The sequence below is a fragment of the Macrotis lagotis genome, chromosome 5 (assembly GCF_037893015.1).
Source record: "Macrotis lagotis isolate mMagLag1 chromosome 5, bilby.v1.9.chrom.fasta, whole genome shotgun sequence".
NCBI lineage: Eukaryota > Metazoa > Chordata > Mammalia > Peramelemorphia > Peramelidae > Macrotis > Macrotis lagotis.
In genome coordinates, this window is record NC_133662.1 from 263,374,344 (window position 1) to 263,399,977 (window position 25,634).

At 41.5% G+C, this 25,634-nt stretch overlaps 1 protein-coding gene and 1 non-coding gene across 12 annotated transcripts in view; both read left to right on the forward strand.

The window, feature by feature from the left end:
- GIGYF2 (GRB10 interacting GYF protein 2) overlaps window positions 1–23,462 on the forward strand; it is a 182,014-nt gene extending 158,552 nt beyond the window's left edge. For all 11 annotated transcript variants that reach the window (XM_074189692.1, XM_074189688.1, XM_074189689.1 and 8 more), the window contains 7 exons: window positions 3,974–4,096; window positions 15,357–15,572; window positions 15,719–15,921; window positions 17,399–17,553; window positions 17,897–18,063; window positions 19,323–19,470; window positions 23,129–23,462. In XM_074189692.1, coding sequence (XP_074045793.1) covers window positions 3,974–4,096; window positions 15,357–15,572; window positions 15,719–15,921; window positions 17,399–17,553; window positions 17,897–18,063; window positions 19,323–19,470; window positions 23,129–23,196 — 1,080 coding nt within the window. In that variant the 3' untranslated portion in view covers window positions 23,197–23,462. The remainder of the gene's footprint in view (window positions 1–3,973; window positions 4,097–15,356; window positions 15,573–15,718; window positions 15,922–17,398; window positions 17,554–17,896; window positions 18,064–19,322; window positions 19,471–23,128) is intronic.
- LOC141490380 (U6 spliceosomal RNA) lies at window positions 16,586–16,693 on the forward strand. The gene has a single exon (XR_012469207.1). It is a non-coding gene; the product is annotated as a U6 spliceosomal RNA (small nuclear RNA).
- Window positions 23,463–25,634: the final 2,172 nt, after the last annotated feature.

The following is a 25,634-nucleotide window of genomic DNA, read 5'->3' on the forward strand; positions in this document are numbered from 1 at the left end:
GTTCCTCATCTTCAGACTGAGTAATTTGATCCTTCTTGGGCTCATATGCAAAATATTTCTCAATGGTCTTCCTCTTGTTTCTCTGCTCATTTCCCAGGTGCTTCCTGAGCTTTTGGGACACTCCCATAAGGGTCTCAGTGTGTGAGGCTCTGTCCTCCCTCCTGGTCTGTGAATGACCATATGTGTCCCCCTCTGTCTTGGGGCTGAGGTGGGGGGGGGGCCTAGACTGTGATCAGGATCTGAATGTGGTCAGAGCCCCAGAGTCCTGTTCCAGGGGCAAAGGGCAGAGCTCAGCAGTCTCTCTCTCTTCACTCCCCTCCCTAGGTTCAGTGGGCTCATGCCCTGGGGGCTCCTGCTTATCGGCTCTGCCTGCTTGTTTCCTGGAACTCAGCTGTGTTGGCCACTGCTCTCTGTGTGCCCTGAGGGCGGGGCTTCACTCTGGCAGAGGTCCCCCAGCTGTTGCCCCAATTTGTGCCGGTGCTCCCCCGGAAACTCCCCTGCTGCTGTGAGCCACGGCTCCCAGCGCCCTGGGGCTGCCTCCAGGAGGCTGAAGTTCTTTTGCTCTGGCCGGCCATCCCTCTGGCGGCCGCCCCTCCAACCCTGGGGAGCAGAGCCTTTCTGCTCTTTTCCAGGTTACCTTGATTAGGAGAACTGCCTCACTGGGTCCCTCTGTGGGTTCTGTCTCGAAAATTTAGAGTCCTTAGCTTATGAGTTTTATGAGAGAGCGCCTAAGACACGATCCATTCTTATCACCATCTTGGCTCTGCCCCCCCACATTGCAACTTTTGAAAAGAAAATTAGCGAAAATGAATAAATGATTGCCCCATATAAGTAGCATCATAATATTAGTAGGTTCTAGTCCTAGATTCTGACTTCCAGGGGAACAATAGGAAAGTCATTTAACTTATTTGGCCTTTTTTCTCACCTTTAGAATGGGTGTAATAATACTTTAACTGCTAAAAAAGTCCATAATTCTTTCTCTGGATACAGATGGTATTATTGCAGATATCCTAATATTGTTCCTGTTTGTTACACTGGTGGAATGAGCGAGTCTATCAAGGTTGATCCTCACCCCCATGTTGCTGTTAGGGTGACAGTGTTTTTCTGGTTCTGCTCATCTCACTCAGCATCAGTTCATGCAAATCCCTCCAGGCTTCCTTGAATTCCCATCCCTCCTGGTTTCTAATCAAACCAATAGTGTTCCATGACATACCTAGACTACAGTTTGTTCAGCCAATTCCCCAGTTGAAGTACATTCACTTAATTTCCAATTCTTTGCCACCACAAACAGGGCTGCTATGAATATTTTGTACAAGTGATAAGGATCATCTCTTCAGGGTATAGACCCAGTAGTGATACTGCTGGGTCAAAGGGTATGCACATAAAATTGAGTTATTTTCCACCTATTTTGTAAGTAGAGAAGGGCCATGTCAGTGTGAACTGTTATTATTACTATTGTGTGAGCCTCAGTTTCCTTATCTCTAAAATGAATAATGTGTTCACAGGGTGTTGTCAGAAGGTCTCTTTATAACCATTAAAGCATTTTAATTCTATATGTTTGTCATTTCACTACTTTTTTCTGCATTGAAAAATTAGTCAGCATTGACTTCTCAGTAAACTATTTTTGTTCTCAGGGAAAGACAGTGTTAAATGTAAGTAACTAGATTATGGAGGGTCGTGATAGATCAGAGAATGAATGAGTATTCACATGGATATAGTTATCATTTTAGGATGGAATATGGTGGGTCAGAGGTAGGCAGAAGGAACCATTTAAATCAGTTTGCAACTACCATTACAGCTCATTGCTTCATATTCAAAATTTCAACCTGACTCATTAAAAATCAGTTAACAAGTATTTATTAAAAGTCTACTAAGGATTAAACACTGTCCTGGACTCTGGTTTACCAAGCCTAGAGAGACATGTTTCCTACCCTTATAGAGCTTCCATTCTCTCAGATCTCTCCTTGTCAGACCTGGTGAAGAGTGGCCTTCTGAGCAGCCCCTTCCTGATTTAATACCAACTGGAAATGCTTGACTTGTCACTGGTTTGTGATGCACAAATAGAAGCCTCCATCTGCCATCAGCCAGCAGGTGGATTGTATACAAAGTGTCAGGCTTAGTTTTTTGTTTGTTTTGGGGGGGGGGGTTGCAAGGCAAATGGGGTTAAGTGACTTACCCAAGGCCACATAACTAGGTAATTATTAAGTGTCTGAGACCGGATTTGAACCTAGGTACTCCTGACTCCATGTCCGGTGCTCTATACACTGCACCACCTAGCCGCCCCTCAGGCTTGCTTTAAGTTGGATTGTCTAGATAGCTGGTTTAGTGATGAAACAGCAGAAACACCAAAGCTTCATTATTCCTTTTCTTTCATCTTCTCCAATGAGTAATATCATCTTTAATTAAATTGATAGAACAAAAAGGTGTGATTGACTTGGAGCCCAACCACCCAATAGATGAAGAAATTGAGCCAAAATCAAATGGAAACCATATCACAGCTTTCACAAAAATGAGTTCTGTAAATCTATAACAAGTTGGGCTTGATAAAGGTGACTGACAAAACATTGGATGGTTTGTGAAAACTTAAAGAAGAGGCAGTGACTATGCAGATTCTTTAAGAATTCTCCTAGAAGAAATTAGACAATTGACCTCATTTGTTCCTGTCAGTACAATTTAAAATTGACCAATCATAGAATTACTATAGAGTGTTTCTGGATTGAAGCAAAGCATTTTATAAATGTCCTTTTGCACATGATCAAGAAATAGAGGCTGCATGACCATGCTGTTAAGTAGACTTGTAGGAGACAGGTGTTGGGATTGATATTAGTCCAGGGGAAGAGCTCTGACCAAGTGATTTCTCCTCTTTAAACTCAGTTTACATGTCCGTAAATTTTGGGATAGAGCTGGGACTGGATTAGATGATCAGCTGGTCCCTTCCATTTATAATATTCTGTGACCTCAGTGGCCTGCCATTTGGGGCTCTTTACTTTGTTCTGCATTGGTCTGGATGGCGGCATTGTTGGTGAAAACTGGAGCTGACCCAAAGCCAAGATGGAAGTAAGATAGATCTGTTTCATAGCCAAAAGACCTAACAAGTTGGAATTTGTTAGTGAAAAAAGCAAAGTCCTGAAAAAAAAGCAAAGTCCTCTACTAAGTTTGAAAAAATAACTCGTCATTCTTGTATGAAAGAGACTTGCCTCGATAGCATTTCATGCCTAAAAAGGCTAATGGACTTTGATTGCAGATTGAATTTGAGTTTAAAAATGATGACCAACCCCCCCCCCCCCTTCTATTTTGATCTTTAATAAGAAATGAGAGGTCCAGACAAAGGGAGACATTAACCCTATGATGTTCTGTACCTCTGGAAGCGTGTGATAAGTTGAGCTGTGTTTCATAGGAAGGCCATCATGATAATAAGAGAAACTAGAAATCATGAGATGGGAAGAAGAATTTTAGGAACTGGGAACCATGACAGATGTTAGAATGTTATGTTCAAATGATAGAAACTGTCCTGGCAAAAAGGCATCAGAATGCAGAATGAGAACCTGTGAATAGAAACTCATTTACCTTGAAATCTTAACAAAGACTAAGAAAAACTTCTGATAATTACAATGCCTCAATAAATGAAATGGGTTTCTTTGATAAATAGTGAGCTTAGAAGGAGGCGGAAGGAAAGACTGGAGATCACTGCGACAGGATGATTTTGAAGAGAGCTTGAATTAGCAACCCTAATGCTCTTTTGGGGGGGGGGGGGGGGCAAGGAAATGGGGCCCGAGGCCACACAGCTAGGTGATAAGTGTCTGAGGCCAGATTTGAACTCAGGTTCTCCTGACTCTAGGGCTGATGCTGTATCCATTGCACCACTAATGCTCTTTTAAATCAAGTGTAGAGTATAAAATAGATAAGGCTGGAAGCTTGTGTTGAATGTGTCTTGTTATTTTGTCTAAAATGCTCTTGTTTCCTTTTTTCTCAGCTTCCATCTTCTTCTACATGGGGCCAACAGTCTAATTCTGGGGCTTGCCAGTCTCAGACAACATTGTCATTAGCAGAAATCCAAAAACTAGAAGAAGAAAGAGAACGGCAGGTTCGAGAAGAGGTATGTTCTCCAACTGGAAAGTGTGGTTTAATCACCTAGGTACTAATGCCATAGGCTAACAGAGTTCTGAAGGATTATCATAGTGCATCCTTGTACAGGATCTTGGGGGGCTCAAAGTATTATATCATTTCAAAATATCTTTTTGATTGGTTGTGTGTAGGTTAGTGTAATTTAGATTTACATTTTATACATTTAGGTACAGTGTGGCATGGAGGGAGTCCCCCCAAGTTCTTTAATGCACTATTACTCTGGATACCAGAGGGCTGGTTATGTTCCTCAAATGCATTTGGAATTTGGCTGTTTGAACCTTGAAATACATTTCCCTGTAATACCAGTGTAATTAAAGTCTTTGGGTAATCCGCAAAAGTCCATTTTACTTCAAAGGTGGCAAAACTCTAATCTTTAATTATGGCACTATAGAACTTAGAATAATTCCTATTTCTTCCCTGAGAAAATGTATCTAGCAAGATCCAGATTGGAGTCCTAAGAACAACTTGTACAAAAGAGAGTTAAAATACTGCCCTTCCAGAATGGGTTGGACTGGCTCATGAGATGTTGTTAACACTTAGGTTGAGGCAGATGTTGTTAACACTTAGGTTGAGGCAGAGAAATTACTTCAGAGAAAATTTTATCTTGTGCTCCCGGGGGCAGTCCCAGAAAGGAGAAGTTCAATTGAGAACATGTTTATGCCCATTGAATTTGGACCATCTTTATATGCGGTACAAGAGGTAGAGCCTCTCCATAAACCCTCTCATCCAAGCAGATGAGAATGGCCTGGATCATTGAGAGGTCAGACAACTTTATCCAGAGTCTTCTGACTCTAAGGCAAGTCTCCTGATAATGAAAAGGCATTTCCCCTGTTGCCAGCCTTCCCTCTCTGGCATTCCCATCCTCACAGCACGTTGTTGTATTCTCTTGTTTCAGCTCTCCCATGCTTTGCTCTCAGTTGAGACCACAGGAAGGATAAGTTAATACTAACATGCCTTTTGAGATGGGCATTGTTTTTCACATTGAAATTACTGAGTTTCTTTAAGAGGGACTTCCATAGCTTTCTAGGTCTGGGATTGGAGGAACCAGTTCTCTTTTGACTTTAGCCCTGGGGAATAAAGGTCACAGTAGAGAAACAAATGTTGTAGATGAAATGACAGCTGTAGTTTATTTTATCAAAATGTATTCCTATCACTCATTTTGCTAAAGAATTTGTGATTAGAAACAAAAAATCCAGGTATGCAGGTAGGGGGAAAATCTTTTGTTTTAGGAATCTTAAAGGTATGTTGCTTATGATGTAATTCCAAATTTTCACCTTCCGGTATTATTTCTAAAAGTCTAGAAAGACATGATGCATCTGATCCTCTTTGCAGTATCAAGCATCTATAGTTCCTTTACGTTGAACAGAGACAACAAGGCACCCAAGTTTGGACCCTAGTCCTTTGACTTCAAAGCCAGCACTTCCCCATATTAGAGGGAATTAAACCTTTACATAGTACTTAGAATTTATTCAGTTGTTTCATTCGTATCTGACACTTTGTGACCCCATTTGGTTTTTGGGGGGTGATTTTGGTTTTTTTTTTTAAACAAAGATACTGGAGTGGCTTGCATTTCTTTCTTCAATGCATTTTACAGATGAGGAAACTGAGGCAAAAAGGGTTAAGTGACTTTTTCAGAGTCTTGTCACTAGTAAGACACTGACACTGAATTTTAACTCAGGAAGATGAATCTTTCAGATTCCAGGTCCAACTCTCTTGTCCACTGCCCCTCTTTTCTAGTTATCTGTCCTCCAAAGTAGAGACCAGAGTGTAAAGTGTTTTCAGGGAAGATTAGAGGTACCTCTGTTGTGAGGGCTGCTTTCTGCCTTTGATTCCACGTGATTCTCCTAACTCTTATTTGTGATCCCAAAAAATCCCATGCCCAGTGTGAATCAAAAGACAAGACCCATACCTATCTCAAAGTCCTGTGACGACAGGTAAGTGATGATGCAGCAGGTGTGGATTCACTGGGAGTGTTGTCTTAACAAGTGACCCAGACCAGAAGATCATCTTTTCACTGGACTAAAAGCCAGCAGTGAGATTTGGCAGCCCTGAAGGTCTAAGCTATCTTTTTTGGTGGAAGAAGAGACTAGAAAATGTTCCCTAAAAATTTTCTGTTTCACCTAACCTTGACCTGCTTCACCTTGTGGTTGAAACACAAAAAAAATGTTTAAAAATGCATTCTAAGATGATTCTACTCACCATTAGTATATGGAACATGTGCACACTTATGGAAACATGATATTTTGTAAATCTGAAAGGCCAGCTTACTAAAGTCAGAGCCAGATACACCTTTTTTCTGGAGTGGCCTCAGGAAAGGGTAATGCCATTTGGTTTCCTTATTAACACTTATCTTAAGTTGGGGCAGCTAGGTGGTGTAGTGGATAGAGCACTGTCCCTGGAGTCAGGAGGACCTGAGTTCAAATGTGACCTCAGACACATAATAATTATCTGTGTGACCTTGGTCGAGTCACTTAACGCTACTGCCTTGCAAAAAAAGACATTTAATGTCAGCAAGCTTGCATCCCTCCCAGAAGGAGCAAATGACAACCCCCCAACAAAGTGATTGCCATGATATCATCATCAGTGCTTATGCTCCCACCATGGCCAACCGTGATGAAGACCTGCAGACCCATATCATCCATGTACCAATTACCACTTTAATCCTAGAGGAGACCCAGGTTACCAGAAATTACAATGAGTCCTTGGGAGGAATGGAATTGGAAACAGCAACTTCTTTTGAAGACTGATGCATCTCCTGACCTCATCACTGAAGTGCCGTAATACTTCATTGATAATTGGCACTCACTAGGTTATGTCATTGTAAGAAAAAGAAACAGGATGTGAAAATGATAGGCAACGTAGGGTGCATGGCACTGGACTGTTCATGGATTTAGCCTCTCCCAGTGAATAGAAGCAGCAGCCCCAATGTCAGAGAGTTTCCAGAAGACTTTATGTTAACAGATTAGAGAGTATCTCTGAGCGGGAATAGTTTGTTGCTCACTTGGAGGGAAAGCTGAGCCAACACACAGTTGGCAGCGGTGAAGCAGAAAAGGAGTGGGCAGCCTTCAGAGATCTGGTGTGGTGCAGGCAGGTTTGCAAACGCAGTGATAAGAAGAAGCAATACATGAACACTCTGAAGAACTTTGGAACTGATTGTGTGGCAAGGGAGACGCTGGCTAAGGACTGTCCAGCCTGGTGCGCCCTCATCGAAGAGGCTGTGGAGCAAAACAGAATTGTAGGAACTCAAAAGAAACACGAGTTAGGTCAATTTAGAGACATCTCTGCTCCAAATGTTCAAATAGACTGTGTCTGACCCGTGGTAGAGCCACATGAGTTCCTGTTGGTCCAATCAGCTATAGTTGGACACACCGTACCCTGACCCTAATGTAGTGTTGTCACTTTGATCCTCTTCCAGAAACAAAGGGGAAAAAAACCCATTCAAGCTAGAAACCATAGAGTAGCCACAAAGAAAGAACTGTGGTTAAAATACTCCTAAGTTCAGAGGAAATACTCCTAAGTTCAGAGGAGATGAAAACTATGAAAGGAACCAACAGTTAATTTTGTGACCTCAAATATATATATGTGTAAACAGTAAGCACAGCAATAAACAAGAAAGGCTAGAGGGTCAAACTACAAGGAAGCATAGATGTCCTGAAAGATGGACAACTGCGGATGAAATTCACGACTAGAATAGAACTCTGCATGAATATATACCTTATTCAAAAGACGTAGGGACAGGATAGCACTGGTTATGAATGTATTCTCTTGAAGACGTTCAGAAATGTTTGTGAGGAAACATGATAGAGAACAGATGAGTGAAGATTAGGGGAAGTAGAAGTGGAAGTGAGTTTTCATTGGCACCTTGACAGAAAAAGGAAATAAAGCTTATTTTGGGAAATAGATTCCAAGCTTGGAAAAGAGACATGATACAGCAGTGAAGGGGAATGTGAATTATCCAGATGTATTCCAGAACCACAAAATAATAATAACTTTTTGACTTGTTTTGTAATATTTTCTTCAAAAGGTGGAAAAATCAAGAAAGGAAGAAATAGTTGCTTAGGAGACATGTTGGGAATTTTGGGGGGCTTAGAAGAATCACTCCCTCCTCGAGTTTGTGATAAATAGCATGTTCTTTTCATATTCTGTTCCTTTATGTGTTTTATATATATATATATATATATATATATATATATATATATATATATATATAATATAAATGATTCAGTTTTCCACTTACCAAACTAGATCTTTTTTGCCTTTTAAAAGCTTTTATTTTTGAGCCATTTTTCCCCTTTGCTATTTTTTTAATCTTTTCAGTTTTTCAGGAATTTTAATTTGATGAAGGGAGAGTTGGTGTTTTGGGTTTTGATTTTTATTTATTGGAGTTTTTTGGTTCCTTTGTAGCTCATTGGTCTTTCTTATTGATAAATGACTTTGATAATTACATTTTCTCAAATGAATTTTTCAGCTGGATCCCCAAAGTTTTAATGTAATCTCATTGTTTGTATTTTCTTTTAATTCTGTGATTTGTTCTTTGACTTACCAGTTCTTCAGAATTAATTTTAGTCTCCAGTTTTAATCCTTTCTTTAAAGGCTCCTTAATAAACATAATTTTTGTTCTGTTTTCAGTAAAATATACATTTAATGTTTCTACTTTATTGCACAAGAATTTTATTAAAGGTACAATTCCCATCTGATATATATACACTGCCACATTCATTCTGTATGATTCTGACTGTAACTCCTTTCTTTTTTGGATTGCTTGCCATAGTTTTTCTTTGACCTGAAAGCACTATTTTTGTCATAGTGTTTCTGGACATTTCATTTTTTTTTTAAATGAAGATTTTCTGATAGTCCTTTAATGCTTAGATTATTTCTTCTTGACTTGTTTTCTGAGTATGATTTTTTGATAACAGATACTTTATATTTCCTTCTGTTTATATTTTTCAATCTTTTTATATATTTTAGTATTTCTTGGTTTGTTTTTTTGCTGGATGGATGTGTTGCTTTCTGTTTGACTTATTCTCATTTTCGGGGAATTCAGTTCTTGGGTAAGATTTACCACCATTCCTTCTAAGATTATTAGTTTTCCTAGTCATTTTTTCCTCTTTACCTGTTTTCTTTAACATTGCATTTTGTATTTCTTCAGTTTTTATATGTATACACATACAAATTTTTTTCTTAACTTCTAGAGGTCTGTCATATCTAATTCTAAGTTCTGTTTTCCATCATCTTTTGGGTATCTTTTGGTTAAATGTTTAGGGTTTCCTACTATTATAATTAATACTGTTTTTTTTCCTGAGAGAGAGAAGTATTGTGTTTGTGTGTGTGTGTGTGTGTGTGTGTGTGTGTGTGTGTGTGTGTGTATAGAGTCCAAGCTTGCTCTTGTGCTTTATTTAGCCCCTCTGTGCTGATTAATCTACTAAGAAGTGCTTGAGAATACAAAGAAAAGCAGAGGAGTGTGTCCCCTTAATGGAGCTTATAACTGTGACTTGAAGGAAACCAGGGACCCTGGGCATCCAAATTGGAGATCCAGGGAAGATCATGCTCCAAGGACAGGGGACAAAGGCTCTCAGAGTCAGGAGACAAAGAATCACTATCACACAAGAGGATCACACAAAGGGAATAAGCTGAAAAGGTAAAGGAATTTGTTATGTAAGTCACCTTGAGACTTGAGAGCTTCCTGTCTTCTTTTATTGTATACTTTTGAAATCATGAGTGATTTCTCTCTCATTTGAGTTTACCTGAAGTTTATTTAGGTTTTGCTCCTACCACTGAAACTTTGAAAAGTTCCTCATTTTGTTTTCTAATCATTCTGCTATCCTTTCTATCTTATAGGTGAATCCATCCCATTGTTGCCCTTCTCCTACTCTTTACAAAGAAGGAGGTGAAAGAAAAAGGTCTTTACTTAACACTAATGTTCTGTAATTGAAGCCGTCTGCCGGCCTCCCACTTCTTTTGTCTTCCCTCTTTGTTTCTTTTTAAGTCTCATTGTGTCTCATTCCGATTCCTCCCCCCCTCCCCCTGCACCCCTACTCCACCCTATGATTTTAGAGTTTCTTTTACTTCTTTTTCTGTTGAGTAGCATGTCTTTCTATACCAAATTTTGTTCTGTCTTCCTTTATCTGATTAATTATCTGAGGTTCATGGAGTGCTCATTTATCCTCTTTTCTTCATGCTTATATAATCTTTATATCATATACTCCTACTATTTGAAATAGCAAGTTTTCTTCCCAGTAAAATTTCCTTCTTTTATTGAGACAATTGGAATAGAATATAACTCTCCATAGACTCCTGGAGACTGTCTCTGTGACCTTTATCTTAAGCGTTCTGGAAAGACATGTCCTGCTTTTGTACTTTAATATTAGAATATGAACATTTCAGCAACATCATATTTCTTTCAGTTAATAAATCATGTTTGCATTTCAAAGTTGAAACAGTTTTTAATCTTTTCATCAGAAGTACTGGGAAGTCTTCTTTCATTAAGTAGATTTTTCTCTTTGATTATACTGAGTTTTGTCAAATAGGTTGCTCTTGATGATGATAATGTTGATTATGAAACAATAATAGCTAATCTTAATTTAAGACTTGAAAGTTTGCAGAATGCTTTGCAAATAGTGCATCATTTTATCCTCACAACCATCCTGGTTGGTAAATGTTATTAGTATCCCCATGTAGCTGAGGAGCCTGAATGTCTGTCTCTTCCTCTCTTTCTCTTTCTAAATTGCCCAGCTAGTTATTAGTGCCTGAAACCAGATTTAAACTCAGTTCTTCCTGATTCCAGGTCTGGAACTCCAATCATTGTGTCAACTAAGCTGCCTCAGTGCCTCTTGGTTGTAAATCTTTTATCTTTTGCTTTTTGGAATATCATAACCCTAGCTCTCCCTCCTTTATAGTGACCACTGCCACATTCATTCTGTATGATTCTGACTGTAGCTCCTTTCTTTTTTGGACTGCTTGCCATATTTTTTCTTTGACCTGAAAACACTAGTTTTTGTCATAGTGTTTCTGGACATTTCTTTTTTTTTTTAATCAAGATTTTCTGATAGTCTTTTAAATGCTTAGATTATTTCTTCTTGACTTGTTTTCTGAGTATATTTTTGATAACAGATACTTTATATTTTCTTCTGTTTTTATTTTTCAATCTTTTTATATATTTTAGTATTTCTTGGTTTGTTTGGTTTTTTTTTGCTGGATGGATATGTTGCTATTTGTTTGACTTATTCTCATTTTTGGGGAATTCAATTCTTGTTTAAGATTTACCACCATCCCTTCTAAGATTATTAGTTTTCCTAGTCATTTTTTCCTCCTTTCCTGTTTTCTTTAACATTGCATTTTGTATTTCTTTCATTTCTTCCAGGTACTCTTGTAGTCCTTGTGGACAGGATCTTCTTTTCTGTGAACATCTCTTTGGACTTGTGGAATTAGTCTTGAATTTTTCTTCTGAGTTTACCTCTTGGACTTCTCTCAGTCCAAGGTATTTCTTCATTGTATTGAGCATTGTCTTACGTTACACATATCTCCACCCTCAGTTTCTGGATTGGTGTTTTTGTGTTTGGGTCACATTCTGTTCCTTTCTCTCCTTTTGGATGGTGTGGTCAGGCCCTGCCTGAACCTAGATGCAGAGTTCAAGAGTAGATCCCATCTTAAGAGCTTCCTGGTGGCTCAACTTAGAGTTTGACTTTGGTGCCTTCTTTGTGTCCTCACAAAGTCCTGAACTCAAAGTCGACCTTGAACCTTGTGGGTCTTTTAAAGGCTCCAGTGAAATGTTCTTGATTGTGCTGGGGCCTCTGGCAAGCTCCCAGGAGCTGCTATAGTTTGGGGCAAGAACCCAGCAGTCACTGGTCTGATTTTTTCTCCTGTTCACAGCAGGCTATGGAATGGATGAGAGGTAGCTTATAGACCAGTGCTTTTCTTTGGACTGCTTTGTCCCTGTTTCCTTAGGAACCTTGGGGTAGACCCTGCCCTGGTCTAACTGTCTTCTTTCATTGCTGTTACTTTTCTGACCTTTAGCCTTGCTATGTGACTTGTCCACCAAACTCTGTTTTGTTCATTTACCCTAACTTGTCCCAATTCTGATTTTTCATAGGATTTTTTTTGCATTCCTAGACTAGATAGGGGACATAGCTATTTGGTTTTGGTTTTCTTCATCATTATCCTTTTGGGAGCAGTAGAGTTTTATTGAGGTATTTAGGGGACTCTGGGCTGCTTAGGGAGAAGTAAACTTACCCAGATTTGAAATGGAATAGATCAGAGTTTCTGGGCTCCACTGAACATTAGTGGAATCAAACCTGCCTTTCTGGCCTGGGTGAGATGGAAAAACCCAAGGAACAGGTTATTCCAAACTTAACCTGTGTCTGTTTTTGTTTGATAAGGTTACTACTACTCAGGTTTTACCTAGATTTCATAAAGAATACCAGTTCCTTCTTACCTCATGTATCCTAGGGCGCTGATTGATCCTCTTCACTCCAGTCTCTCCCACAGTGCATTCTCCCTCACTACTCGAATAATCCTCTCACCACCACCCTGCCCCGCTCACCCAGTACAGGAAATCTCATGGCTCCCTGTCTCCTCCAAGTTCAACTACACCCCCCTCAGGTTCACTTTCAAAGCCTTTCCTACTTCTTTAGCCTTCTTACAACTTATTCCCTTTCATGTACTCTGCCATTCAGTGATGTTGAATCCTTGCTGTTTCTTGCCCATAACTCTCCTCTTCCAGCTCAGAACTTTTTCACTTGCTGTCTCCCATATCTGGAATGCTCTCCTTTCTCATCTCTACCTCCTAACTTCCTTCAAAAAAAAAGCCTTTTCTAGTCTTCCTCAATCTTAGCACCTTTCTTCTGAAAGTATTTCTTCATTTATTGCATCTATATTTTCTTTGTACCTAGTTGTTTGCATGCTATTTCCTCCCATGAGAATGTGAGCTCCCTGAGAAGAGAGAATGCTTGTTTTTTGCCTTTGTATCTCCATCATCAAAGTCAATTGAATAGTTGGACTCAGAATGAACATTCAGTGACTGAGATTAACATCACATGAAGCTGGATATCTTCAGCAATCATTCAGGGAAACTCACCTAATAATTCTTTGCTATAACAAAAAGTGCTGTTGAAAAAATTTGTTTACCTGAGGCTTTTCCCGTTGTTTCTATGGTCTGTGCCTAAAAGTGTTAGTCATTGGATGTTCAAGGTGTGCACAATCCAGGGAATTCACAGGCCCACCAACCTTGAATTAGTACCCATCCTATCACAGTCCCTCCCACAATTTTCATTTTCCTTTTTTCTCAGCTTTGACAATCTGATGGAATGAGATGGAACTTCAGATGTTTTTAAATTTGAAATAATTTTAATGATTATAGAATTTTAGTAGCATTGATAGCATAAGATGAATTCAATAAGGAAAAAAGTTCCATTCACAGATTCAGGTTCACATAGGGTGAAAGAGGGCATGGTCAGGTAGCAGCTCGTGAAAGATTGGGGGAAGGGGTTGAATTTCAAGTGCAGTGCAAATCAGCAGTGATACCCCCCAAAACCAAAACACTCTAGGGCTACCATGAAGAGTGGCATTACTTTGTACATACCCTTTGATGCAGTAATGCCACTATTGGATCTGTATCTCAAAAGAGATCACAAAAAAAAAAGGTAAAAATCCCACAAAAATGTTTATAGTAGCTCTTTTTGTAATGGAAAGAATTGGAAATTGAGGGGATGCCCATCAGTTGGGGGATGGCTGAAGAAGTTGTAGAATATGAATGTTATGAAATACTGTTTATTGTTCGGTAAGAAACTATGAGGGGCAGGACTTCAGAATAGCCCGAAAAGATTTGCCTGAACCAATACCAAGTGAAGTGAACAGAACCAGGAGCACATTGTACAGGCTAACAGCAATACTGGTTGATGATCAAGTATGATGGGCTTGCTTTTCCCAGCAGTTTTAAAAGGCTTATGTTAGAAAATACCATACATAGCCAGAGAAGTTTAAATGCAGACCAAAGCTTGCTATTTTCAGTTTTTAAGTTATCTTATGTATTATGTTTTTTTTCCCTTTCTAATGGTTTATTTCTTCTGTTTGGATTTGATTCTTCTTTCACAATATGATTAATATGGATCTACATTTAACATGGTTAACATATGTATAACTTATATTAGGTTTTTTTTCTGTCAGTGAGAAGGGAAGGAGAAAAATGTAAAACTTTAAAATGTGCAAAAAAATAATTTTTGAAAACTGCCATGCATGTAGTGGAACAAGGAGGGGGTGATTCTCCCTTTGTTACCTGCCCAGTCAGATCTAGAAGGTTGTATTCAGTGCTGGATTTGAGTAAATTAGAGAACACTCCCAAGCTCGCCCCCAAAAAAAAATTGGAAAGGGCTTGACTCAGTGTTTTGTAGGCATCAGTCAAAGGAACCAAGATCATTAACTGGTAAAAGAGAAGACTTTGGAGTCATGGGGATTGCTTGAAAGTATTTGAAAGCTGTCTTGTGGAAGGAGGATTAAACTAACTGTCTGATCCCCAAGGTCCTACAGAGATTGATTGGAAGAAGTTTGCAGAGAGGCAAGTTGAGAAGTGTAGTCCCATTGCATTCCTGTCCAGAAGAGTGTTCCTCCTAGGGACTGGATGGTCATTCAAGCTGAGGGTGGATGATCATTCCTTCAGGACGTCCTGATGGAGATTCTTGTCAGACTCCAGCTTAGAACAAATGACGTCTTGATGGTCACACGAATATTAGTAGAGTGCAAAGTGTCAGTTTTTAAAAATCTAATGCTACTAGATAAAATGTCAGAAGATGTCCCCACCCCCACCCTACCCCTTGCAGAGAGCCTTCTTCTAAAGGCTGGGCTTTTTCTAATTCTTCCTGGACAGGTGGTTGAGGTGCCATGAATCCCAGGGAGGGACATATCTCCTTTATTAGGTTGAAAGAACATCACTTCCTGCCCAACTTTGTAACAAACATGCATAAATTGTGACTGAATTAAAACAGTTTAAAAGTGGGAGTTGACACCATTATAACCAAGTTCTTCTGGGAACACTCTGCACTTCCCTGTTTGTCCCATCTTCCTCTTTGGCCACTTGTGACAGGAGAATGTTTTTTCCAGTAAATAAAATCCTGTTCCATTTTCCAACCCCTCTAACAATGATGGTCAAGAGTTGTGCCTTTGCAGGAGCGGGGCCTTGGTGACAATCTTGTAGAAAACAGATTTCCAAAGGTCTCCTGTGCCTGTTTGTTTTGTCACAGCAAAGGCGGCAGCAGCGGGAACTGATGAAAGCCTTGCAGCAGCAACAGCAGCAGCAGCAGCAGCAGAAACTGTCCGGCTGGGGCAACATCAGCAAACCTGCCGGCACAGCCAAGTCGCTGTTGGAGATCCAGCAGGAAGAGGCCCGGCAGATGCAGAAGCAGCAGCAACAGCAGCAGCAGCAGCACCAGCAGCCCAACAGAGTCCGCAGTACTCCGGTGAGCCCTCTTTCCTCGACACGCTACCAGGGAATGCTCTTTGGTTTTCTTTCCATTTCATCTGCCCTCCAGGCCACACTCTCTCTCTTGCTCTCTTTCTGTCTCTCATCTTATTGCCAAATTCATTTGTTCCTGTTTCTCCTTAGCACTCTAACCTGCACACCAGCATCGGGAATTCTGTCTGGGGCTCTCTAAACACTAGCCCCCCTAGCCAATGGGCATCAGACCTTGTTAGTAGTATCTGGAGCAATGCCGACACCAAAAACTCCAACATGGGATTCTGGGATGATGCTGTGAAAGAAATGGGGCCAAGGAATTCCAGTAAGAATAAAAGCAACACCAGTCTTGGGTAAGTTGTGGCACGGAAGCTACTTTGTTTTCTTCCCACGTCATTGTCTTCATTATGAGGATTGCTTTGCAGGTGCAGAAGTAAGCACTTTTCCACCTGTCTATCTTGTCCAAAGGCCATCTCTTGTTGTTCCCAACTTTGAATTCATATTATTGTATGGCAAATTAGTTTTTCTAAGCTTTTCTTTAAAATAAAAAAAAAAAAGGAACCTTAGGGTAGATTTCGGGGAAGATTCTTCAGTGGCTGTTGGTTATATAGCTCTTCGTCATAGTGGCTACTTCAGAGGCACACAAGCCTCTCTAGCTTTCAAATAAATTAGAAATCCACATTTACTACATGATTTGTCAAGGTGGGATTTGAACATCATTTGAAGAAATAGTCACTGGGTTTCAAACCATTGTACTAGGGATCTTTGTTATCCTTTAAACCTTTCAGAATTTTGAAATTTGTGGCCAAAAAATATCCAAGGACACCCTTAAGACATTACCCACTGAAACATAGTCAGGTCTTCCCCAATGTGAGTTTCGCAATGTTCTAGTGGTATGCTAACACTGATTTTTCTTATTATGAAGTCAATCAATCATGAGCCGGAGGTTTTTTGACAAAGATCCTGGAATAGTTTTGCTATTTCCTTCTTCATTGTGTCCCTATTTTACCAATGAGAGTGCTTGCTTCGGCAGCACATATACTAAAATTGGAACGATACAGAGAAGAGTAGCATGGCCCCTTGCACAAGGATGACACGCAAATTCGTGAAGTGTTCCTATTTTACTGATGAGAAACTGAAACAAAATTCAAGTGACTTGCCCCGGGTCACACATCAGTAAGTGGCTGAGACTAGATTTGAATTGAGATCTTCCTGACTCTAGGTCCAGTGCTCAATCCACTGTACCTTTTAGCTGTGCACCCTTTATTAAGTTTGCTGCTATATAGTGTATATGGGGCTCTATCCATAGAGGTCTATAGATACCTTTCCTTCCCCTCTCTCCCCCCACCCATCCAATCTCTTTATCCTGATCTACCTTTGAAAGGCACGGATTCCCTAAAATAAATATCAAGGAATAATTCTGTTCAGAATGAAAAAGTCTTTGCATACTTTTGTCCAACACCACTCTATGGGATCTGTTTCTCTAACTTGGATGTAAATTAAGTGAATTCATTTGCCTTTATTCTATGCTTGTCTTGTACCAGTTAAAATGGTATTTGGATGAAGGACTGGTGTAAATCCTATTGTATTTTGACAACAGTCCTCCTTGAGAAATCTGAATCTGCTAGCTAGATCTTAAAGGATCACAAAGAAGAGCTTCAGAATTGAAATCTTTGGGACTGTGGTTGGCTCCCTTGGGGCTGTCATTCAGCTCATTCCCCACGGCCCTCTTTCCAAGCCAGCCAGTGTTTGTTGTCTTAGTTTTGTGGTGGCCTTTGGAGTGTCTCTTTCAGAAAATGTAACATCAAACTTCTCTCTGTTTGGCTCTAGTAAGTCCATAGGTGTTTCTAGCAGGCAGAATAAGAAGGTAGAGGAAGAAGAAAAGCTTCTGAAGCTCTTCCAAGGAGTTAACAAGGCCCAGGATGGATTCACCCAGTGGTGTGAGCAGATGCTTCATGCGCTGAACACGGCTAACAACTTGGATGGTAAGGAGCAGTGGCAGAGGCATTGGGCAGGAGGGAAGGAGGGAGTGCCCTCGGAGGGCCAGGATGACCGAGGCAGGCAAGGGATACCTCCTTTGGAAAAGGAAGCAAGTGGAACGGTCCTTGCCTTGTAGCCTAAGCCTTCCCATCAGAGATCCACGGAGGTCCCTGAAACTCACTTAATCTACTTTGACCAGCAATCCAGTTTTTCCCTAGGTGGCCAAGGATCTGGGTTTTCTCTTAGGGTACAACTAGGATTTCCGTTAGGTGGCATTTTGCGAATTCAGACCCTTTTAAACCTGGTCATTTGTCTCACGAGCAGGTCTTTTTTCTCTTTGTGTTGCAGTTCCCACATTTGTTTCTTTCCTGAAGGAAGTGGAATCTCCTTATGAGGTGCACGATTACATCAGGGCTTACTTAGGAGATACCTCAGAGGCCAAGGAGTTTGCCAAGCAGTTTCTTGAACGCCGTGCCAAACAGAAAGCCAACCAGCAGCGGCAACAGCAGCAGCCAGTACGGGGCCTGTTCACTTGCTCGGGAGGGCTGTGGGTGCTAGTGTTCGACCAGACTAAGAGGAAAAAGCCTTGTCAGACCACACATCTTCTTTCCGTGTGTTGATGCTGGTGTTTGAGGGTCATTAAGGGCAGGGGAAATGATGCTGAGAACAGTCCATTTTGTCAGAGCTTCAAGGACTTGGAGGGAGTCAGATTTTATGGACTACAACTGGCCATCCCGGGCTAACTTCTGGAGTTCGAGGGCCAGCCAGGAGCATTTGAACTTCACTCTTTAAAGAATCCTAGAACTTCTCCAGGTTCATTGTCTCTGGGTCCTCCTTGACAACTTATTCTTCTTCACCCTCCTAGCCTCTGTATTCATTGGATAGGTTTTCTGTAGTCTCCCTCTCTATTATCTCTCCCACAACCCCAATCAGTTAAAGCTTTCACCCAGACTGAGGAAAAAAGCTTCTAAATTTTTCCTCTTCTCTGATTCCATTATCCAAGAGAGCTTTTATATTAATATTCCTTCAGTGACCTCTACTATGAAATTCTTGAGATTGGCATTTAAAGGCTTCTTCAATCTGACATGGCCAAATCTGTTAGAAAGGTGGGAGAAATGGATTGAAGGGAGGAGATTTTACTGAAGATATTTGTTCCCCTTCCAAAGTAGGGAGAGCCTGAGAACTGAATTCTGTAAGGTAAGAGACAAAATAATGTCCATGTAGCCAAGTTGGAACAGTTCCAACTTTTCTTGATATTTGGGGAAAATTCAGTTGATCTCTTTTTTCACCTTGTGTTAGGTCTCTTATCAGATTGGCAGAAGATCTAGTGAGCACTTGCTCTGCAGGGGCAGTCCCGAAAGGAAGGGTCAGTGGATACAGAACCAGGGTTAGAATAGGGAAGTAGGGTGTTCAGGTCCTGCCTCAGTAACTGTGGGATTCTGGGCAGGACACTTCCCCCCTGCTGTTTGCCTCAGTTTGCTTATGTGTAACATGGGGATAACAGTAGCTTTCTCCCAGGGTTGATGTGCACTTCAGATGAGATCATTGTCAAGCCTTCAGTCCAGGCCCATGTTCTCCTGTCCCCAAAGCTCTGCTCTTTTTGCCAGGACTGATTGCAGCTCTGGGTGACCCAGCACTCAGCTGAACCTGCCCAAGGGGGAACTGTTAAAAGTAGGACATTGGTTTGACACCCTGAACCATGATAGATGAAATGTTCCCTGTGGAGAGGGGACTTGTGGCTTGCTGTGACCTGGGGACTGTTCTCCTTCTGCAGGACTCTGTGTGGGCCGTGAATCACAGCACACTTCACTCGGTGTTTCAGACCAACCAGAGCAACAACCAGCAAACAAACTTTGAGGCTGTACAGAGTGGCAAGAAGAAGAAGAAGCAGAAGATGGTCCGAGCAGACCCCAGTTTACTAGGTGAGTATCAGGCTAGAGGCAGACCCAGCTAGGCAGTCTTTACAGACTGTGGCTCTTGGGAATAGATAAAAGGAAAGACACTGCTTTTTAGATTGCTTTATATTTTCAGAGTGAGGGTCATATTCTTCCTGTACTGCCCCAGGACCCCAAGCTGAAGTCAGCTCAGTGGTGCTCACTAGGGGTAGTATCAACAGAATACCCTATGTGCATTTGGACCAGGCCTCTCAAACTCAAACTTGGATAATCACATTTTGTATTTTGGGGTGGGGTGATTGAAGGCCCATAGTTTGTTAGTTGTCCTTTGTACTTACTAGGAGAGGATCAAAATGACCTCCCTGGGTCAGGCTCAGGGTATAATGTGTCCATGCTGGCTAATAGACCAGCAACCACTCTGAAGACTCTGTTCCCTGCATACCATCCTGGGTGGGCCTGTGCCAGTGTTCCCCATGTCTCACAAGAATCAGAGGAGAGAAGAGGAAATATCAGAGGAATGGTACCAAGAAGTTTCGCTGTGTAAAGGAAAAGTGTTATTTTTTCTTGTAGAGGACAGCTCGCTATTGACATAGTACATAAGTCACGGACTCTAATGGTACCTTCAGGCATGTAGTAGTAGCTGGGTGACCCGGGTGAGTCTTTTAGCCTCAAATGAGCTGGAGAAGGAAATAGCAAACCCCACCAGTACTTTTGGCCAAGAAAACCCCATGTGGGATCAAAAACTCAGACATGGCTGAAAGATTGAACTTTTCTAACTGACCTCAGACTCATGAATTTAGGGTTCTAGCCCTGCTTCTGACCCCTACCAACTCTGTGACTGGAGCTTTCCCTCCTTATTTAATTTAACCCTGCCATCTCTAAATCATAGAAGGTCTTCACAACTACCCTGTAATCTGTTGAGCACATGGGCATCTGATAAAGTGCTGGGAGTCCTGAGTCTTGACAGTGGCTTCACCTGAGGCAGGGAGACTTGGAGAGCCTTTTGTTTTTTTCCATTTCTCATTGAGACACATGTGGAACTTTTTAAACCTCCTCGACCGAGATTTGTGATGAGTAGCAAGAAAAATTAATAAGACTATTAAGACAGAAAACCTTCCCTCTTGATTATGACTTCAATTCTGAAAAAGCACTGACTGGGTGGACCATGAATTGTTTTTTAATAAACATCATCACCAGGGGGAGCCCTTGAGTTTTGGAAATTAAAACGGTCTGATTTTCCTCATACCCCATTCTTTGTTTCTATAAATTCTCTTTTCAGATGTCTGCCAGCCTGTTTGTTTTTTGTACAGATAGCATGCATGATGAATGAGAGAGAGAGAGAGAGAGAGAGAGAGAGAGAGAGAGAATGAATGAGAATGAATGTGACTATGCTGAACCATTAAGTCATTAAGTCCCATGTCTTTTTCCTAAGGGGACAAGTTATAACAAACACCAGGTTGATAGATTTGTTGTAGTTTTCAAATCCATTTTCCTTATATGTCTGTATTGTATTTGTCATTCAAAAGATAAGTCACTTCATTGGTGTCCATATTGCTATCAACCATTCCTCTTGCTCCTTCTCCAACCTACTTTAAAAAGTTTTGTGAGTCACAGAGATGAGGGGGAAAAAAGAATTACTTGGTAGTCAGCCTTTTGTTGATGATCATTGGGAATGCTACTCCAGCATGGCATCACATATCTCCATGCTTGAGTGAGGTGTGGCTGCCACATTCTAGCAGATGAGATTTGTATTTCTAGACTTGACCCTGAGCCATGATATCATTGATAGTTATCTCCCCAAGTGCTACAGAGATGGCCTTCTCCCACCTTCCTAGGAAACCAGTTCTTCCATGGGGTTATTAAACCAATGGCTAGAGGCCATTTGAAGTCTTTTCGAATTATTTGAGTGACAGTCTCCCTAGCTGCCATCTCTCCTCCCCATTTGTGACTGACCCCACTTTGTTTTCCTCATGTGTCTCCTGGTTGATAAGAACAGTCTGTTTTGGAGATAACCTCTGGATATATAAGTGTATGTGAGGGAATAGAATCTATGGGTTTTGTTTTTTTGTTTTTTTAGGTTTTTGCAAGGCAAATGGGGTTAAGTGGCTTGCCCAAGGCCACACAGCTAGGAAATTATTAAGTGTCTGAGGCCGAATTTGAACTCAGGTACTCCTGACTCTAGGGCCAGTGCTCTATCCACTGCACCACCTAGCCTCCCCTGAATCTATGATTTTCTAAAAATTACAATTTAATTAGGTAGTTTGAATATATTTTAATCTATGCAGAATTGCATGAGACACCAATTGAGTTTAATGTGTTTCTGTACTATTAGAGTATATATGGTGGGGGAGCGTGTCAGCCTGGTTTAGTCTTTGGGTCCTACTCCTTATCTAGCAGCTAGGGGGAACCCCCTATAAGCACTGTAGCCTTTTAGTCATCTGATTGAAAAAGGAAAGGTCTGTACTGTTAGAGGCCTACTGAATTTGTTCTCTCACAAAACAGAATTTGGAATCCAGGAGTCTTGTTCCTGAATCCACCTTGTATAATAGAGACACTTTCTACAAATAAGTGGACATGATTACTTTGAAAACATTACATTTTTTTTAATTGAGTGAACATAAACTGTTTATGCAAGTCGCATTTATGTTTGGAGATAGATACTGATCATAAATATTTATTTGAAAATTTGAATGATAACTTTAAGCATGAACTCAAAATGAACTGAACCAAGTTCTCTATAGATTCACAGACTTCAGAGCTTGCTAGGATCTTAGAAATAGCCAAGCTCCATGCCTTCCCTTTGTAAGTGAGATCATCAATCTCCTGGAGTTGTCTAAGTTCACAAGAGGTGGGTGTTGTGACCACACCAGCCCCTAAAGCCCAACTTCTGGCTTGTTTTGACTTCAGACCTTGTACCTTTCTTGCTGGAGCAAGTGGTCCTGACTTAGAGTTTTCTTGCTCCCTGGTGTTGGGCCTGAGACTGATTCTGGCTCACAGGACTAAAGAGAGATTAGTTACTTGGATGAATTTAATAAATGCTATTTGCTTATTTGTGTGTTATGGGATATAAATTATGTTGTGATGTTGGTTTAGATGATTTTTTCCGAAACCTTGCACAGTGTCTTCCCTTTAGTTCACAGATGGCAAGGAGTCCTGGCCAGACTCTTAGACACGTTATTGAAGAGGTTTTCCAGAAAGCTGAGGCCTGGGACAGGAAGGGACATCAGTTATCAGTAGTTCTTTCTGATGTTTCCCAGGGTTACTCTTCTCTGTTCTTAGGTTTTTAAAGAACTTAATAGTTCAGAAAAAAGGTGAGAGAAAGACAGCTTTAGCCCCAACTATCCCTTAATGTAGTAGGATGCTGAGAACAGCTTCCCCTCCCCCTCCAAAAAACCCAAACCACATACACACATTATTCTGTGGAATTTAGCACAGTGGCTGACTCCTCATGGGACTGAATGATTGTTGATGGACTGATAGATTTTCGCTAGCTCCTTTGCATTTCCACAGCATCTCTTCTAGGAATCATGATACCCATATCATTTCTTCCAGGAGATAACCCTTATCCATTTCCCACACTTATTTCCAAACCCCTTCAGGGCAGCCCCCTCTCAGGGATTCTCTCGGGGATAACTTGACTTTGTCTTTGCTTTAGTCATTGATCACTGCTTCTTTCTCCCTGCAGGTTTTTCAGTAAATGCATCATCAGAACGACTTAATATGGGAGAAATAGAGACTTTGGATGACTACTGAGCTTCTGCACACCGTCTGGCCATTCCCCATGTCTGTTAACCATGGATTCTCCACCTTTGGACATCACACTTGACCATTTCCTCTTTATCACCTTGCAACCATCACAGAATCTGTCATCTCAGGCTTTATCTTCTCCAGCCCCTTCTTTCCAGGACTCTGAGCAGTCCTTGTTGGCGTGCCTCTCAGACAATAGACAAGTGGACTGAACTCTGTCTATTGGGTGGGTGGTAGTTGGGATTTCTCCCCAACAAGGATAGCTATAGACAGCAGGTAGTCACTGGGCTTTGATTCCGTCTGCTGTTTCCTGGAAAGCCCCTTGGGATCTGCCAACAGCAACTTCCTTTCCCCCATCCCTCCCCGCCCCCTTTTTTTTTGCCTGGGGCAAGGGGGGAATCTGACTTGTGCAATCATGGAGAGAGTTTATGGTTAACAGATGCTGGTCGATAACACACCCCATGGATTGTGACTTCCGTGTTCCTTCAGGGAAGAGCCGCACGGTGCCCTCCCAGGCCAGGAGTGGCGCGGCTCAAGCTTAACCTTTGGATAATGTCAGCAAGGGCTTGGATGGGGAGGTTAGCTTGGATTGGTTTGAAGTTGCACACCCCTAACCTGCCTTTTCTGAGCATTCTTTTGGAGGGAAAATTCCTATCTTTCTTCATCAGGCAGTGACATCAAAGCACGCCAAATTCTCCCTCTGGCACACTCCTTCCTTCTTGGACAAAGGAATCTATGATCTGGGAGAGGGACTTTTTTCCTTAACTTTTCTTTCTTATTAAAAACTGATTTTTCCCATAAATATTTTTACTTCAGAGGAATAGGACCAGTTTGTTTTGGGCCCTTCTGCTGAGAATTTGTCTCGTTTAAGAGGCAACTAGGATCTTTACCATATGTATGTTATTTGTCTAATTTCATTTTGGGTGGGGATGAACCTTGGCTCCTGATTACACAAGCCCAGGACAGTGGGTGCATCTGTCTGCTTGCAAGCCCACCCTGAAAAGGGGGTGTGAAAAATTCTGGACTGACCGCCTGCCATTCTTCTATTCTGGAGACCACTGAAGGGCGGGAAGGAGGGGAGGGGTGGGCAAAGGAAAGCGTGGCTGCTTGTGGTTCCCTCGAGGTTCTTCAGACCACGCGTAATCGACTTCACTTGGTAAAGGAACCCTTGGACTCGCTTTGATTCCACCGAGAGTTCAACGGCCCCTCTCCCCTCCGAACAAACCCCATCCCCTGAAATTGCCCGTTGCACTTAGTTTCTGACCTCTCCTTTCTCCTTCCACATTTTGGGAATGGTCGGAGTGTGCCTGTGGGAGAAAGTGCTGCAGCTGCTGGGGTGGCTTTGTGGGAAGATGGCACCTTCTCCTCTCCTCTCCTCTCTTCTCCCTGCCATCATTGCCTGAAGAAGAGGCTGGAGCTGCTCTGAGAGCAGTTTGGCTTTGAATGATTTTAGTTGGTTTATTTTATTTTTATCCTTTGAGAACACCACCCCTCTTGTCCCTACCCCCTCCTGAACATGTACAGTTGTTAATTCTACAGAGACTGCTGCAAACATGTATATAGTTTTGGATCCAGTGGCATGGGGAGGCAGGGCACCATCCACAGGTGGGCACCTGCTCTCCTTTGCTTTGTAAATTCATAAAGGGGGAAAGAGGGATAGTTAAAATGTTTACAAAACTTTAAGCTCCCTCGGAACTTTTGCCAGTGTGGAGGAAAAAAAGAGAAATAAATAAAAACAGTTGTATTATATCTAAGAGGGCATTTTGTGCTTGCTTTTGTTGAGGCTGACTTTTGCAATCAATCACTTCCAAGAGTAAAGTCAATCCAAAAGGCCCTTTCTCCTCCCAGCTTCATGGAGAAACCACAAACAGTACGCAACACCCTGAGACTGCCGCCACTCGCCACTTTTCTGGGGAATGTTGGTGGTTTTTCTGCTTGCAGAGGAAGAGCTCAAAATAGACACCGGTAAGTTCGATTGGAAATATTTGACCAAACATCTTCACTCCTGTGAGTGTGCCCCTACCTCTAGCCTCTCCTCCTTCCAGGCCTCTCTTATTCCAGGTGTGTCCTCACCCAAGAAAGTCTGAAACTTGACTCCCCCACCTCCCCTTTTTGTAACAGATGAAAAATTAGAAAACAAAGGTGGTTCTTCAGTAATGAGTCACTCACCTCATCAGACACTTTATTTCCACTCTTGAAAATAAGCGAACTCACTTGTACCTGAAAAGCCTTCTAGCAGACATTGGAGAAAGACCACTCTGACCTTGGACTCTTCAGCCTCCCATCTGCTCGTGTCTGTCTTTCTATTTTGTCTGGAACAACCCATCTGCCCTCCAGCTTACAGCTTATGTGATCACGTTCTCCTGGGGGACACTCCACTCCCGGAGCTCAAACGTTTTCTTCATTTCCATTTGATACTCTGTCGTCTTCCTTGCTGTTTGTCC